Source organism: Triticum urartu, chromosome 6 (assembly GCF_003073215.2).
Source record: "Triticum urartu cultivar G1812 chromosome 6, Tu2.1, whole genome shotgun sequence".
Lineage (NCBI taxonomy): Eukaryota > Viridiplantae > Streptophyta > Magnoliopsida > Poales > Poaceae > Triticum > Triticum urartu.
Window position 1 is genome coordinate 350,344,530 of NC_053027.1, and position 17,466 is coordinate 350,361,995.

The 17,466-nt window shown below is 47.9% G+C and overlaps 1 protein-coding gene across 4 annotated transcripts; it reads left to right on the plus strand.

The window, feature by feature from the left end:
- Positions 1 to 466: 466 nt before the first annotated feature.
- LOC125513467 (cyclic nucleotide-gated ion channel 1-like) lies at positions 467 to 14,249 on the plus strand. 4 transcript variants are annotated; one of them, XM_048678586.1, is made up of 6 exons: positions 467 to 642; positions 5,019 to 5,164; positions 5,418 to 5,946; positions 6,590 to 6,802; positions 13,704 to 13,981; positions 14,069 to 14,249. In XM_048678586.1, exons 2-6 carry the CDS (start codon positions 5,136 to 5,138, stop codon positions 14,232 to 14,234), a joined length of 1,215 nt encoding a protein of 404 aa, XP_048534543.1. In that variant the 5' UTR covers positions 467 to 642; positions 5,019 to 5,135; the 3' UTR covers positions 14,235 to 14,249. The 4 variants fall into 4 exon arrangements, with proteins under 4 accessions (XP_048534543.1, XP_048534544.1, XP_048534546.1 ...); XM_048678587.1 differs by having other exon boundaries at positions 5,051 to 5,164; XM_048678589.1 differs by lacking the exon at positions 467 to 642 and adding an exon at positions 665 to 804 and having other exon boundaries at positions 5,051 to 5,164.
- Positions 14,250 to 17,466: the final 3,217 nt, after the last annotated feature.

Sequence of the window (17,466 nt, forward strand, 5' to 3'; positions counted from 1 at the left end):
CAACAAATAGTCGTGAAAACGCACAATACGAGGAGTTGAGTAAGCAGACAAGGTTTTGCAGCATTTTTCGAGGTAAAGGATATGAGAAGATGACCTGTCCACAAAGAGGGGATTTGCCGAAGCAACCAAGAAAAGAGAATGCATGTTCACAAACGGGTACTTTTCTCTCTGTAGGTATGTTCTACAATAAGCATGTGCCATGAAGCAAGAAAATGATACATGTAGATAATGTTCTAATCGTGTCGCTACTTATGACGAGTTTCTAATGGATCTATGAAAGAGAAAACACCAGCAATCCAATCTAATCCAATCCAATCCAATAATGCCGTATTAAAATAGAGAATATGAACTTAAACGGCACGGGAGATGGAGTCTGTGAGTCATGATTATTATTTATGATATTATTATTTTTCTCCTGTTGCAATGCAGGGATATTTGTGCTAGTATATAGCAAACGGGGATAATTCAGGGCGGCCAAACGGATCGTCGTGGACTCTGACTGCTTCGTTCCCTCGCGAGCGCGTCCGGCTACCCCGGTCTAGTCCCCGTCGTCGATACCCACCCCACTGGCTAAACTGCATCACCGCCTCGCCCCCTTCCTCCTCTTCGGTGACGCTTCCCCTCCCCAGACCCTCCGTCCGGGTAAGCCTTGTGCTGCTGCTGCTGCTGCTACAGTGGCGTATCCTGCTGCCCCCGTCCCCGCGTCGCTCGGATCTGTCATTTCTGCTCGCCGCTTATTTCAGATCCATTAGGTGCCTAGCGTGCTACTTTGCCGGTGCCGCGATCTCGCCGCGGAGCTGCCCGGTGCGTGTGCGTTGCTTTTTCTCTGCGCGGGCGGGTCAAGAGCGTGCTGCGAATTGTGATCTCCCGTGGTAGCACCTTGTTGTTGTGAAAGGGAGTCACTGGAGTGCCGACTTGGTTCGCCGGCATAGAGTGGTTAGGTGCAGAAATTGCTTCGTCGCTGTGGAATTGAGAGTAGTTTTTAGTTTTTTTTTCTTTTTTGAAAGATCCAGCAACCGCTGCCTTTTTATTGTGATAGGTTTTTGGACAAATGGTGAATTTTATTGGCTTAAAACGAAGCATCAAGAGAATACAAACACAATGAGCATACACCCAGCCCCTGCATAACTAAGATGCACATAGCCGACACCAAGGGTATGCACACAAAAACACGACGGCAAATAATAATGTCATATAACACCAAAGCTATGAGTAGGTGAGGAAACCCGTCCCCCCCAAGCGATCAGATCTGCGACAAAGTATAACAAGATCTGCGACAAAGTATAACAATGACCATATCTGCACCAACTATCTCATGGCATCACACAAACGAAGAGGTTCTTCAGCAGCAACACCTTCAGAAAGGGAGTGACGCTCAAGCGCCAATGTCACTGGATCCAACCACCCAAGGCTAGAATCTATATTTTCACCTTAAAGAACCAGTCCAAGCATATCTGAGCAATGCCTTCAACAAGGTAACAACGTAAAAACATCACCATTGTGAAATATAACCAACTCGGGTTAGACCTAGGCTTTCACCCTGGAGCTCCAGACCGGGTGCTCGAGTAGCACCACCTTCGATTTCACTTATGCATTGTCGCCACCACTTTTTAGCGATCCCAACAGCTACATGCGATGTGTGACCGCCGCCGTTGTGCGCCACCATCGATTTCACTTATGTGTTGTTGCCACCACTTTTTAGCGATCCCAGTAGCTACATGCGATGCGTGACCGCCGCCATTGCACAACCATCCCTCCGTGTCATGCTATCGTCCATAGTTTGCATCTCATCGCCAAAGTAAGCTACCTGATCTGGAGAGAGGAACCCTCATGAAGACGTTTTGGTGGCCACCACAATCCGCAGCGAGGTCGCCGCCGTAGACAGAACACACCACCAACTACAACCTCGCAGAAGAGAGCCCTGCCTAGGCCCGTCGACTTAGGGTCCGACATGGCCGAAACTGGAGCGCGAAAGACAGATCAACATTGCCAGCGCGTGCTCACGCGGAGCGCAACGGACACTAGATCAGGGGCGCACAACCGCCAGATCGGCGCCACGCCTCCAGATCGGAGCATTGTGTGCGCCCCAAGCATGCCCGTTGTCGGGCCTCCAAGCCGTCGTGCCACTGCCTCGCACTTGTGCCAGTGCAGGAAGCTTGCAGTCGAGGTGTCGTCACGCCGCAGCCTCACATCCAAGCCACCACTGGAAGCCCGCGGCTGCGCCGCCGCATGCCATGAAGAGGCCCATGCCCACGCGAAGCCTGGATGTCCTGTGCTGCCAGTCAATCCCTTGAGAGGACAAGCAACATTGCTGCCGCCGGCTTCGCCCTCCGGCGGTGGCGTAGGAGAGGAGAGGATGGGAGGCGGCTGAGTTTTGTCGGCACAAGGGCTCGCCCGCGTCGCTCGTGGGAGCGGAACTGGACGGTCCACTTCTCAGGCGAGTCAGTTCACGCCTTTACCTAGTTTTAGTAGTGTGCAGCTTGATATGTAGGGAGCAGTATTTACATCATCATAGTTGGAGAAGCGATAAAAGGAGGAAAGGTGGGTGTAGCACCCCCCCCCCAAAAAAAAGAGAGAAGTGGTTGCTTGACATGCTGATCTTTTCGGGGAAGATCATCGAAGGGGTGGTGCATGCAGATTGCTCTGACGTTTCTCCAAGAATCCAGAGACGGGGGTAGCAACCCCAAAAAAAGAGAAGTGGTTGCTCAGCATGCTGATCTTTTCAGGACGGATCACCGAAGGGGTGCTGCATGCAGATTGCTCTTGCGATTCTCCGAGAATCCAGAGAGTGGCGGGTCGAATGCATGATTGTGTTTATGGAAGAAATCTCGTCTCGGACAATGTGTTTGTTCCTTTCCAGCCATATCTCCCAAGTGATCATGATCATGAGGGATTTGGCACCTTTAGCATTGTCTGCTGTCGTTGAGCTTGAGATCGCTTCCCAAAACCCCAGTGAATTGTTAACCTCTGGCCATGCTTGGGGGTTCAGCGCCCAACACCCCAGCCAGAGCGAGGCCCGCCTCGAAATTTGCTTTGCCCCCGGGCATTGCCAGAATCGGTGCATGGAGGTCTCAAGATTCCGGGTCCAGAGAGGGCAGAAGTATTCATTCGGCCAGCCACGACATAGCAGCTGATCAGCACACCAAGTTCTGTCTTGGAGCAGAAGCCATACGAAAAACTTGCAGCGCGAAGCCCAAGCCTTCCAGAACAGGCTACGGAAGGGTGATCTAGTTCCTCCCAAGAATTGTAACTTATATGCCGGGGCAGCGCTGTATGAGCCCGAGCTCGAGACCTTCCAAAGAATTTCGTCTGGTATGTCCGGGTGAAGGACAATGGCGGACGCTCTGAGCATGCTCCAAATCAGAAGGAACTCAGCGATGTTTTCTTCCGTCAGGTGTTGGTTTCTGATGCCTGAGTCCATCTGTTATTCAGCAGGGCCTCACGCACCGATCTAGCTTTTCTTCTAGACTGCACGTAGAGCCTTGGTCCCATCAGGCACAAGGGGGTAGAGCATAGCCAGGTTCACTCCCAGAAACAGGTGGGCTTGCCCTTCCTGATATTGACTGAGGTGGCTGCAGTGAAGAGTCTCGGTCCTGCTGGTCGCACGGCAAGTCAGAGCCCACCCATGGGCGTGAGGGCGCCTGCCAGCTAAGCCAGAGCCATCGCAACTGTAGCTCGTGCTCAAACTTGTCGAGGTCGTGAATGCCCAAATCTCCCAGGGCAATTGGCGAGCAGACAGAGGTCCACTTGACCTTGCACTTTCAACCAGTAAGCTTCTCCTCGTGCACCCAGAGGAATTCTCTGCAAATTTTGTCGATTTCTTTGGAAAATCCCGTGGGAGCACGGATTGCTGTCAGGGCGAAGTCGGGGAGTGCAGGGCGAAGATGGGGAGCGCACGAGAGCCCGCCGGCCCGCATGGTTCATGAGCTTCCATCTTGCCATCTTGGCCTTGATCCGATCAAGGACGAACTGGAGATGCACGCGCCTTGTCCTTGATAGAGTGATCGGCAGCCCAAGGTAGGTGATCGGGAAACCTACCCTGCTGCCGCCAAACCCCTTAAGGATACCATCAAGTTCAATGCCCTGGCAACGGATGGGTTGATGCAAAGTCCAGTAGCACGCCCAAACTGCTCGAGGATTTGGAGAAGGTTGTTGATGTCGCCACGGTAAGGGTTTGGGAAAATGATGGCATCACCAGCATAGAGTCTGACCCACAACATCATGTCCCTCCCTGGTAGAGGGGAAAGAGCCCCCAAGGCGGCAGCAGCATCAGGTATATGTTGAAGCGGGTCGATGGCAAGGATGAACAGGAAAGGGGATAGCTGGTCCCCCCAAGCCCCGACGGTGAGCAATGGGGTCGATGGCAAGGATTAACAGGAACAGGTATAGCTGGTCGCCCCAAGCCCCGGCGGTGAGCAATGGGGTCGCTATTAACCCGTCCAGGAGGAATTGGGAGTAGTTTCCGCTCTCGTTCAGCGGTGTCACACTAAAAATTACTTGCTAGTATGTTCTTTATGTACCTGCGTTTGATCGTCTGCTAAGTGCTGAGAAAAGACTTAGTGGAGAACCAACCTGTGGTTGTATGGTTAGGAGGGTGGTTGTACCCCTATCCCACCAGGGATCAAACCCTGGGTTTGACACCCTGTGTGTCACAGGAATATTCTGCAGCAGGAGGCGAAATTTTCTTCGACAGTGAGGCTACTGTGGTGACTTCGTCAATCTTGAAGCTCTCTGTGCATCTGGTCTTTTGTGGGCACTATGTGAATGAGTGTGTACGTGCGGTTGTGCAGTACTTGGTGTTCCTAAAAAAAGGATGACTTAGTTTTTTTGTTGTTGTATTCACAGCAAGCCCTTTAAATAATGAATTGAACAGTTGGATTTTCTCAGGCTACACAAGGTCATGTTGATCAGTTTAAATTTCTTTCGTTGATTCTTCAGCCCTAAGATTTTTTTCTCCCCTTTACTGTACTTTTATGTTATAAAGAATTTACAACGACCTGCTGTCTATGCCTTTCTAGGTCGCTTACTCATCTCTTGCTGTGATCATCAGAGACATGATACTTCAGTGCTGCACTTGAAGATTTGACCCATCGTGGTCCTAGTCCTGTTCTATCTGCTGGTGCTAGGCAGACTGAATGGCTTTCCGAGAGGAGAGATATGTGAGGTTAGTTTCTATGCTCCCCTTGTACTGAAGAGTGTTTGGTGTCTTCAAATAGAAATAGAAAATTTCATATTTCGAAGGAAAACCTACTCCACTGGGAACATATGAGGTCAGCTTCATTATGGTTTACAAAAAGTTCATGTTTGACAGATTCCGAAGTTATTATATCTAAAGAGCTGCCAAAATAAGAATCCATACCTGCGCATTATTCTGACAAGTAGCCTTAGCTGTTTGTGTGTGTGTGTGTGTGTGTCAGGTTTCATGACTGGAGGTCAGAGTATTCTGTCGGTTCAGATAAGATAGTTTCAGAAGGAAGGCATACTGCATTTGACTCACTAAAGGATAAGACTCTAGGAGCCTTCTCATTCTTAGGGAACAGTTCACGCCCTGAAACCCTGAACAAATCAACACCAGAGGAAAGGAAGGCCAAAACAAGAGTTCTTGATCCTCAAGGGCCATTTTTGCAAAGATGGAACAAGATATTTGTGATATCATGTCTAATTGCAGTTTCTGTGGACCCACTATTCTTTTATATCCCAGTGATCGATGGTGTCAAGAACTGCCTATATCTGGACAAAAAGTTGGCAACCATTGCAAGTATCCTGCGCTTCTTCACAGACATCTTCTATTTGCTCCATATAATATTTCAGTTCAGAACAGGATTTGTTGCTCCTTCCAGAGTATTTGGTCGAGGTGTCTTGGTTGAAGACACCTTTGCAATAGCAAAGCGGTATCTAACTACATACTTTCTGATTGATTTTTTAGCTGTTATGCCCCTCCCTCAGGTACTTCGTATGCCATTTTCTGCATTAACCTGCAACAGTTGAACATCATGTGCTTCTTGTAGTTCTGATGGTTTTGTTAGGATCCAATAAGACTAGTTGTATGCATGCACTTTTGTACTAGTTTTCTGATGTATGATTTATTAGGAAGGCAGTAGGAACTGTTGCTGTTAGCTATTTTAGTGTACTTAAAATTTATGGGGCCTAATGGCCCAGAATGCACAAAGATATGGACTTATGGAGCATCTATGCAATCAAGCGCATCAACGAGATGAGATGTTTAGTGTGGTTATGCACAGTAATTATAACTGCTGATAACAGAACATCAACCAATGGAATGTTGTCCTCTGGGAATTATAAGAGACAATAATTACTTGGGGCATTCTGTATTTAAAATGCTGAGTTATAAGCTAATGCTGTACTATTCATTTACTTGGTATGATTGAAGCTTTGGGATACTTATAGAACATGCCAAAAAGGGCAGATACTTTCCACCTATGACATAAAAAAGAGGTTGAATGCAGTCACTGTTCTTAACTGGGTGATACTATTCTTAAATTTGAATGAAACAAATGCGGAATATTGCGTTTTTAGAATCTCTTTTGTCACAAATATGTAACAATAACGACATCATTTCAATAACCAGGTTTTTGTATTGTTAGTGCTACCCCATCTCAAAGATTCCAAGGTTATGGAGGCAAAAGATATACTGATGGTTATTGTTACATGTCAGTACGTGCCTCGGCTCGTTCGAATAATACCACTCTACCTTCAAATCACAAGGTCGGCTGGCATAATTACAGAGACCGCATGGGCTGGTGCTGCTTTTAACCTTTTAATTTATATGCTCGCTAGCCATGTAAGTGCTCCGCTCACTAATTAGTAAGAAGAATGCAAGTTAATTTATTTCCCTTTTCTGTCTCTAAACTTAATTAATAACATCGAATTCTGAATCCATGCTGATTTGAGTTCATTGTATATAGTTTTTTCTTGATGGTAAGAGCCTAAGTGGTAACCCAATAATTATTGCTTGATAAAACTTCTCTATTTGTGACCGAAGATAATTCCCGAACGAATTTTATCATGCGATCTCACATCAATACGGATAAATTAGTAGATACAGCTAGGGCGTGTTTGGTTGCCGTAGGAGCCGGGCCTGGTTAGCTCAGCCTGGCTCAACCCAGCCTGGTTGAAGGAAAACAGGCCAAAAGTCTGACATCTGCACATTGTTTGGTTGCCCGCATTTAGGCCTCTCGCATTAGGCTAGCAATTTTGGCATATCGATTGGTTGCTTGCATTGGCTCGGCTCACGCAACTACTCGGTGTTTGGTTCGATGCAACAACTATTGTCTGGTAACCTCTTCAACTTGTTGGCGGGGTTACCAACACACAACGGCGTGAAGAAACAATCATGCACACACAACAGAAGATAGTTTAAACCATAGCTAGCCGTAGTTTAAATAAAGTGCCACACTTAAACATATCAGTTCGGATGCAAAGCAGTACGATAAGAAACTAAACCAGATGGAGCATAGGAAGGGCAGTCCTAGACGTTGACGGTGAAGGCCTTGTCATGCTTGTTGCACTTGGTGACCACTTCAATGCCTTCGTCGTTGAAGACGATGACCTTGAGCATGTCCGGAGTGAGCAGCTTGAACGTCACCATGTAGCCGATCATGATCTGATGGATGGCGGCGAAGGGGGCCCAACCTTGATCGAGGGTCACCCTACCGTCCATCAGCCAGACAGTCACCTTCCATGAGCAGCCGGTGTTGGCCCTGAGCTTGAACTCTTGCGGCACCGCCGGGAAGTGCTTGGTGAAGTCCAGGGGCATCGGGATGCACTCAAGCTGAGGGGCAAGGATCACCTTGCAGGAGTGGGTTGGACCTCCCTCCTCATGGTAGTGGCCGTAGTTACGACACTTGCCGCAAGGGGGCTCCTCAGGCACCACATCCTCATCCGTGGCCACCTCCTCAGGCGTGGCCGGCTCAACCTCCATGGGCAGCACCACCTCCTTGCCCTTGTTGTCCGTGTCGATCTGCATTACGAAGAGCGCACATTATGAAGAGCACAAAGTTCCAAGGTTGATCGCCATTAAAACCTATCGTCCATAACCCCTTTATTTACCCATCCTCACGGTCACTACTTACCCGTCATCTCACTCAGTCATCTCTCTGTCTCTCACTCTCCCTCCTATCTACCGCCATGAACTCCAGCAGCAATCCCAACCTCTTCCCTTGGGGCATTGGATGGAGGGCTTTCTTCCTCGAGTGCTCGCTCGGTGACCGCACCAAGTTCGAGAACACCATGGAAGTCTGCTCCAACTTCACCAGCATGGCAAACATGCAAAAAGAGTTGGACGCGGTGCTGAAGAAGGCAACGCCGGAGGAGTTGAAGACGCTGATTCCTGACCTAGCGAAGGGCGCTATGTCGTCTGACATCTTCGCTGGGCCATGAATCAAGCCGACTTCGGCGACGCCCGACAGAGGTCAAGGGGGCCAAGTACATAGAGTACAGGCGTCCACACGACCATCGTGCCGCAACGTACTTCACGACATGGACTGTGGTGGCGGTGAAGGAGGAACAAGAAGCGGTGGCGATGGAGGTGGAAGAAGTTGCGGTGGCGATGGTTGTAAGGGCGCCGGAGCCAGGACACCGAAGCATGCCAATTGATCTGGACTCCGGCGAGCAAGAAGAGACGGTGGTGCAGCTCGAGGAGAAGAACAAGGGCAAGGGTAACCGCCGCTCCAAACGCCTCCAGGGTAGCCGAGGCTAAGATCTAGAACTACTGTGAAAGATTTTCCCCCAATACCCTTGTACTCAATCCCGATCGGTAACCTCAAATCCATCGGTGCCACAAACTCATGACGATGTTATGATCAATCCTATGGCTATTTACCTCGATTCCCCATTCCCCTAACGCGGATCGAACCTAAACGCGGATCGAATGCGAATGAGTACGTGAGGAGGTGAAAAAAGTGCTTACTGCCATTGTCGTGCCGGAGGTGATGATGCGGAAGCCGGTGGTCGCCTTGCTCTTCTCCGATCTGCTGCACGCCGTCGCTACCACCGCCGTCGGTGAGAGTGGGCAGAGGGGATACAAAGTGGTGAGGGGGCGGTGAGGGTAATAACTGCCGGCGCTTCGGGAAGCAACGCGGCTTCTCGAGCATGGCTCCGCGCGTGCAGTTCCCGCCGCTCACGTGCATCGAGCGGGCCTGGCTCTGGAGAAACTGCCAATTTGAGCTTTCCCAGCGAGACAAGCCCAGAGGTGCTTTAAAGTTAGTGCGATGCAGGCCCAATAGTGTATGCGGGCAACCAAACAGGCCGGATTCTTCCCGCGTGGGCTTGGTTGGACCTAATGCAGGCAACCAAACACGCCCATAAGGATTTGTTTTCGAAAAATATTCTCCTAGTGAGCATTCGAAATTTATGTTTGTGAACTTTGATTCCTCGAGGTAGTGCAAACAACAATGTCACATAGCAAAGCACATGGGATATTGTTTTTCTTTTTCTTTATGGAACACACAATGCATTTTATGATTATCACATGCTAAACCATATGCACAAACAATGAAATTGTCGTAGTGAGAAACATCTTGTCTTAAGCCGATGTCTTGGTAGATTAAAGGTCACTACTATGTGCAAATCAGTCCTTGTTTTTCACTCAGTTTTTATCATGTAAACTTGTTCTTCAAACTTCAAAGCAGAAACATGTCCCAACTTGTGAGATGAATCTATTTTTTTAACCTGCCGGAACTTTCTAAGATAAAATATGTAAAAGGTTCAAAATATTAGCAAGTTTATTCCTAAGCACAATGGTTCGCATGACATCGTGACCTTTTCGTCGACGGTGTTTCTTTGTTCGGCCAGGGCTAAAACACTTCAAATTACTTCAACCGACAACACAGTTTTTTTTACCCAGGTTCAGGCCACCGCGACATGTAACACCCTACGCCTGCTTGTGTTCTTGATCTATTGATTCCCTGCAGAAGGCGACACCTCTGCACCCTCGCCGAAGCAAGAGGAAGCTCCTTTGTCTTGATCGGCGATCAAGAAGCTCCTTTGTCTTGATCGGCGATCAAGACGGACGGTTGGAAGAGCCTTTCTTTAAAGGTTCCGACTGGGATCGGCTCCTGACGGGAAACCAGTCATGACAAGTGGTCAGCGATTCGGTTCACGTGGCGCTTCACGTGCAACATTTGCAGGCTGTCGAAATGCCGCTCCAGTTTCTTGACCTGGGCTTGGATGCTGCAATCCGTGGGTCTGAGCATTGCTACTCCTTGGACGTCTGGTTGATGAGTAGCTGTGGTACTCCTTGGACACCTGGTTGATGAGTAGTTGCGAGTCAGCTTTGACGAGTAGGCAACGGATTCCGAGGGGGACTGCGGCCCGGAGGCTGGCAAGCAGTCCCTTGTATTCGGCCATGTTATTGGTAGCATCCTTGAAAAGGAGTTGGTGTTACGTATTAGAGTTGTTCGCTCGTTGGAGAGGTGAGAACAATTGTAACCCCCGTGCCTAGGAGCGTGAAGGATCCACCGAAATGCATTGTCCAGTGCTCGTGATTCTCGTGCCCTGGGGCCGCGAATAGTTCTTCCACCTTGTCTTTGGGCACACGAGTCCATTCCACCACAAAGTCGGCAAGGGTGCAACTTTTGATGGCATGGGAGCTGATCAAATGAAGGTCAAACTCCCCGATCTCGATCGCCCATTCTACAATGCGGCCGATTGTCCCACGGTCGTGAAAGATGCGATCGAGCGGGAAGGATGTGACGACGGACACCTTATGGGCTTGGAAATAATGCTACAGCTTTCTTGATGCGACCAAGATCGCGTAGAGCAACTTCTGGATCTTTGGATTCCGCGACTTGGTATCACGCAGGACTTCACTGATAAAGTAGATAGGACGTTGTACAACCCGCCCCAGAGTCGGAGACGCTTCCTCGAGCTCTTTGGTTTGCTCGAGGTCGAATGAGAGCTTGGGCTCAGACACCAGCCTAGATGAGAGCTTGCTTGGGCTTGGTCGCCTGTTTTGGGTTGGAAAGGAGCATGGGTGGGTGGAAGCTCGGGCTCATGGGCCAATGTGGATGAGAGCTTGGGCTCAACCATTAGTTTGGGGCTGGAAGGGAGGTTGGGCCCGGCCATTGGCTCTAGGCTGGAGGGGAGCCTAGGCTTAGAGGTTTGCTTGATGATGGTTGTCTCCTTTGGATGCACTGGTAGCCCAGATCCGGCGCTAAGAGTTGATGCTGATTAAGCCGGGGATTCTGACCCATGTTTGGGCTCCGACGTCTCCTCCCGCTTCACCACCAGGACGACGCTTACGACATGGGGGGGGGGGGGGGGGGGGGGGCGGCGATGTACAACAACAGCGGTTCCTCAGGTCTTGGTGGCAACCGCTGTTGTTGAGAAGTGAGATACCGCTTGATATTCTGGAGCACCCGATCAGCCTCGGGGGTCCACTCGAAGGGACCCGACTTCTTGAGGAGCTTGAAGATGAAGAGGCCTCGTTGCCCGAGGTTGGGATGCTTTGACGCTTGGGAGTACCGGGTTAACCTCCCGTGCCAACAACTTGAGTTGTCTGACGTGAAGTGGGCATGCAAGCGCCCCCATGGATGCACGCCACAACCTTGGATCCGTGGGAGCTAAAGAAGTCGTCTTGGCCATGGCGAGCATCATCCTCGTCGTGTATGTGGCGGAGATGGCGCTTGTTCGTACAACCCTGTGCTGCGTTTCATGTCACGGCGTGCTCGGCGTCGATTATCGGCAAATGCCTTGGTGTCTCGCCAGTCCAAGAGGGCATGTCTATCGGAGAGGTGCTCAGGGCACCACTCGTTAGTCCATTTTTTGGGGGCATCAGCCTTCCTCTTGCTGTAGGGGGTGTCACGAAGATCCCCGGCACGTACAAGAACGGAAGCAGTGATCGTGAGGTGGGGCCTGGAGCGGTGTTCTTGGTCCCGTCAAGCGAGGCTTGGCGGGCACAGCGATGGAAGACCCTTGTTGGTGCCGGGGCGGGAGGACACAAGTCTTGTTTGAACGCGGGGGCCTCTTGGCGACGGGCGATGCCCATCAACCCGACAATTTTCTGGAGCCAAAAACTCCTAGGAGACTCCTCCATCAGAACGGGAAAGTGCTGAAGGACACACGCGTTATGTAGCGCGGACGCTTGGGTTCCGTATTCGAACTCTGCCAGCAACGTGCCGACCAGTGAGTGCCCAAAGGGAGCCGGCTGCCGGATGGTGCAACGCCGTCCGAGGGGGCTTCGCCAGCTGCGCCGGAGTGCTTCGGTCTTTGCGCGGATGAGGACATGGTTGATGAAGATGATCTGAAGAGACCTGAAGCCTTAGCCCCCTAGTTGGCGCGCCAGATGTCGACGGGGAATTCGTCGATATTGAAGACCTGGGAGATCCCTCTTTTCTTTGTTCAGCCAGGGGCAAAAACACTTCAAATCACTTCAGCAAAGAACATGTTTTTTTTTACCCAGGTTCAGGCCACCGCGAGGTGTAACACCCTACGTCCTGCTTGTGTTCTTGATCTGTTGATGTTGATATGTATGATTACAGGATGAACTCTTCCTCTCTTTTTTCCTCTGAAGTGTTGAGCGCTAGTCTACTGTAGAGCTATGCTTCTCCAAAATGTGAACCCTTTGCATGGCTTTGGTCCCCCCCTTATAAAAAGACGGGGGGCACCACAATGGCCTGCTACAAAATATGTCACAAACAAACTGAACAGTGTAGTCTGCACAGCCCATGCGGGTCCGTCAGAAAATAGATTGGCGTGCACAGGTGGTGTTTGACAAAAACAAGTCGCCCATCCGCCCACAGCTCGCAGGGCCCCATCCATCAGTGGTGGAGAGACGTGCCGCCCCCAATTGGGTTTGTAGTCAGAAAGGTGGGTTGCGCCTGTCACTTTTCTGATACATGGCAGGCTGTATCGCCTCAGAATGATGCGAACCGGCTTACTGTTCATCGTATCGTAGGTATGCAGGTAACATTTAATGTGCCGGTCGGCCCTTGGGTTCGAACCAAAACCCGAAGAGAGCCAGTCAGACCTGTATTGATACTTCACCAGTTGGTGGGTCCCCCGAAGGGCCCACAAGAGCAGAGCTGGTACTCGGGGGAGTTCGGGTGGTCGGAAAGGACCCCAACCACCTTCCTGGGTTTCTTGCACGCCGGATGCCTTTGTGCTTGGGGAGCCCACAGCAAGGTTTCCCTCCCTTTCCTTGAGCTTCGTGGTGCTGTGTTAGGCCCATCTTTAGCGGGCCTGGGGGACCCTGTTTCCCGTATCGCTGACACTTTTGGATCATATATCTGGAATATCTGATCTGGTTTGATGGTGATTTGGAAACGTTGAGGCGCTGAACATCTTATCCAATCAAATACTGTTTTTTCTCGAAAGAGAACTGCAGAATGGAGATTATGTGGCACAATCCTCTCCCAGCTGACTTAGCAGCACTTGTGTGTGCAACTGGACTGTATTTCTGATTCTCCCAAGATTATATGATCTGCTATCCTTTCCCTAAAAAAAACTGTAGGAGAAGCCCTGTAGGTGGTGGGGTTGTACGTCCACTCCTAAGCAAATACTAGTTCACTAAGCAATATCTTCCCGAATAACTTAATGATTTTAAATCAGCCTGTATACTATGATGATTAATTTCTTCACAAGAGGGTTAATCTCTAGATGACTTGCAATTATTTGCATATATTTGGTTAGCTGATAGCCATACTCAAGATACTAAGAAGGGCTGATACTGTAACTGCTTGTAGGTGTTTGGAGCCCTTTGGTACCTTCTTTCCATTCAGCGAGAAGATACCTGCTGGAGAAAAGAATGTGGCAAGATAAACTGTAACTTTGCATCTTTATATTGCGGGAGTAATACAGCTAGAGACAATATTTTCCTGCAAAATGTCTGTCTGACAAATGGCAGCGACGATATAGACCCAACCTTTGGAATTTACCTACCGGCTCTCCGAACTGTTTCACAATCGACGAGTTTCTTTGAGAAATTTTTCTATTGCTTTTGGTGGGGTCTGCAAAGTCTAAGGTTTAGCCCCTCCCCTAACTATTTTTGTACTCCATCAAGGAATGTTGAATTCGATATTGTATTTATGTATTGGTTTACCTATCGCAGCTCTCTTGGTCAAAATCTGAAAACAAGCACTTACACATGGGAGAATTTGTTTGCTGTTTTTGTCTCGATATCGGGTTTAGTCTTATTTGCCCTTCTTATTGGTAATGTGCAGGTATGTATTTACTATGGATGCCAACTTTTGTTGTTATGTTTATTGTTGGATTAAGTGGTAATGGCTGCAATACTCATAACCCCTTTTAGCTATTTTTTTTGTTCATGTTGATGTGTTTCTCTGGCATGCTAAAATCACAATTATGAAATCTAGGTCGCTTTTCCTTGCACCCCAGCTTCGCTCCGTCCTAGTCCTTATCTCACTGTGCCATCTACCCAGAGTATATGATTTCGTTCTGTCCTAGAGCTCCTCTTTTGTACTCCTGGGAGTATGTACTCCCACCCTTAGGCTAATGTTCGGTTGCAGGGGATTAGTTCCACTAAGGGATTGGGTGATCCCCACTTGGCCACTCGACCAATTCGGTTGCTGGGGGGTTGAATCTCTGCCACTATGAGATTCCTGCTAACATCTCCCATTTGGTTAAACCCTATGTACCATTTGCATTGGTAAACCAAGTTTAACTATCAGATGTTATCTACATGGATCAAGATTTTGTGCCAACCACCACAAATTATTCATGCACAAGAAGTTGACAAGTACATAAGCAGTAAAACCAGCACAAGAAAGATAGAGAGAACAATAATGCGAAGTTATATCAATTCTAACTTCCTTCCATGAGAACAGCAATGTAGAGAGCAACAATACTCCCAGCACAACAGAGCATACCACAAACCAATACAAGACAAGTTCATAATTTTGCCAATTAATTATTTAAGGGCTGGACCAGCTCGTGCACCTGAACAAAGGTATTGATACACACGTCAACGTAATGAATTGTTTAAAAAAATAAGTGCATGAAAGACGCTTCTTTTAATTGATACTACTTCCGTCCGGATTTTTTAGTCCCGTGAGCAGGTTAGGCACGTCCTGATTTAAAAGGCCACATGCAAAACGCTCGTTCTTTTCTATTGGTCGGTGCTCTCGGTAGTTATTGCCAACGGCGGCATGCAGCAAGGTGAGTGGATAGTCATTTGCATGCAGCCAACGCATGCTTTTTGTTTTGCGAGCGGCCGCAGCGCATTAAGAGGAGGAACAAACAGAGAATTAATGGGACACGGAGAGGGATTTTACACGCCATGGTTGGTTAGACTCTTGTGGGTTACTATGCGCTGAGACGTCTTGGTACCTGCGTTTTGGTCTGGGGGGCATTAAACATGGACGGAGGTAGTAGTAAAGAAAAGCAATCAACGACTATACCGAAGATGTTGCCAACACGGAAATTCAGAATCGCGTGACACAAAAAAGAGAAAGCAGTAGAGATCACACGAGGGAACCAAATCCAGAATGACAATGGATAGACACTAGAGTCTGGTAATTTTAAATAACAGGTGACACGAATTCTTTTAACATGCATAACATGGTAAATGGTGCTTAATTTACAACAGCACTACAGCATGATACTTGTTTCAATTGGATATTGAGGGGATAGCAAGACTTTACATGACTCTTCTAGCTACAACAGTGATAGCTATTGTATTATTTCTGAAAATTAATTCCAATTACAAACAGAGAACAACCTAATGTTCCTTAAATTTTATTTTGCCTTGGAGTCCTTTTGGCTTGTAAATCTGAACTCATGTGCAGGTGATTAACCTCTACCCAAGACCATACAGATCAAGCTAGTTACTAATCAACACTACCTAGGACCATATAGATCAAGTTAGTTTCTAATCAACACTACCCAGGAGGCCAGGACTAATATCTCAAACTAATTAACTAATCACCACACTGAGAAGAACACTGCTTCCAGTAGGGATGAAAACGGCGCGGAAACGGACGGAACTGGGTCCTACCATATTTGTTTTCATATTATTTTACAGAAGCGGAAACGAATACAGAAACCCCGGAAATGAATATGGAAACAGATACTACCAGAAACAAACACGAAGCGAACACAGAGCGGACATGGAAATAAAACTGTGTGTTGATCGGAACTTAAAACCCCCTTGAATCATAGAGAAATACAGACAGAAAACAAACAAATTGATGGAATTCTTAACATGGCTACAAAATAATATGGTTGTGTTGGTAACATAGGGTAGTATTGTAGTAGTACATGACAATTCCGTATAGAGTCTAGCTGAGTATGTGTGCGGTAGTAAAAGTTGGTACTCACATGGTACGTTTTGCTCATTCTACTCATTGTGTCATTGTGTGTTGTTTGGTAGTTGGGCTACAAAGCAGCCATGGGCCTATAGTAGAAACGAAAATTTCATATTAATGGAAATACCATTTTGTTTTTGTTTCCGTTTCCACATGAAAAATTCCATTTCCATTTTCGTTTTGCAAATTTCCGTTTCCGTTTTCATATTTCCTCTCCATTTCCATTTTTCCTCCGAAAAAGTGAAAACTTTCCACTCCATTTTCATCCCTAGTTTCCAGTTTGTCATGATCACCACACTGAGAAGAACACAGCCTCCTTGCATGTTGTAGAGTCAATTCCTCTTGAACCATAGGCTCACAAGCGGCCACGCGAGTGCGTCCTAGACGCTGGCATGAACCATGAGTGTCCCATATAAGTTCAAGCTGGGTTCTTGTGCGCTGCTGCCCGCATATGTACTAGACTGACATACGCTGTTGTGTGTTTGATGGAGCAGCGAGCTGGGTTCACGTCTCATCTTGATTGGCAGATAGCCAAAGAATTAGCAGATGATACTATTGTAGATCATTTTTCTTTGAGTTTTGATCACATCGAATGCATAGAACACAATAACTCAAATAAACTAATAAAAAGTGGATTTGTACTTGGACTGATACCTCGATGATGAAACGTGAAAGGATGCGATGATATGAGAGAAAGGATGGTTGTTGACGCCAGTGTTGCCACTGCAGATAGCTGATCAAACGACGCAGCCGCTTCTCGTCCCCGCCACCACCACAACCACTGCTCACCAAGTTATGTACGTGGGGACGTGATGGATATGCATAGAATTAGAACCCCAGAGCATGTCTTCTTTGGTTCCGAAAGATGAAATAACCTAATAGACGAGGGAAGCCATCAAGACTTGAAACTATTCGTATTTTCACCCCTAACAATTTGGAACTACTTTTCAAAATCCACGTGATCCCTTCCATGGGATTTACTTGGATTAAATAATTTGATGCTAAATAGGTATTGAATGCTAGAACCTAACAGTGCTACTAAACAACAAGTGGCTGGTAATACGTACACCTTCATCACCCAGGATGCAGAATAAGTTATTCTTCACCCGAGGTAATCTTACGATCGCTTTCTAAATAAATTATGTTTAGAATATAAATAGTTACGTGCAGATTGATTCAATAT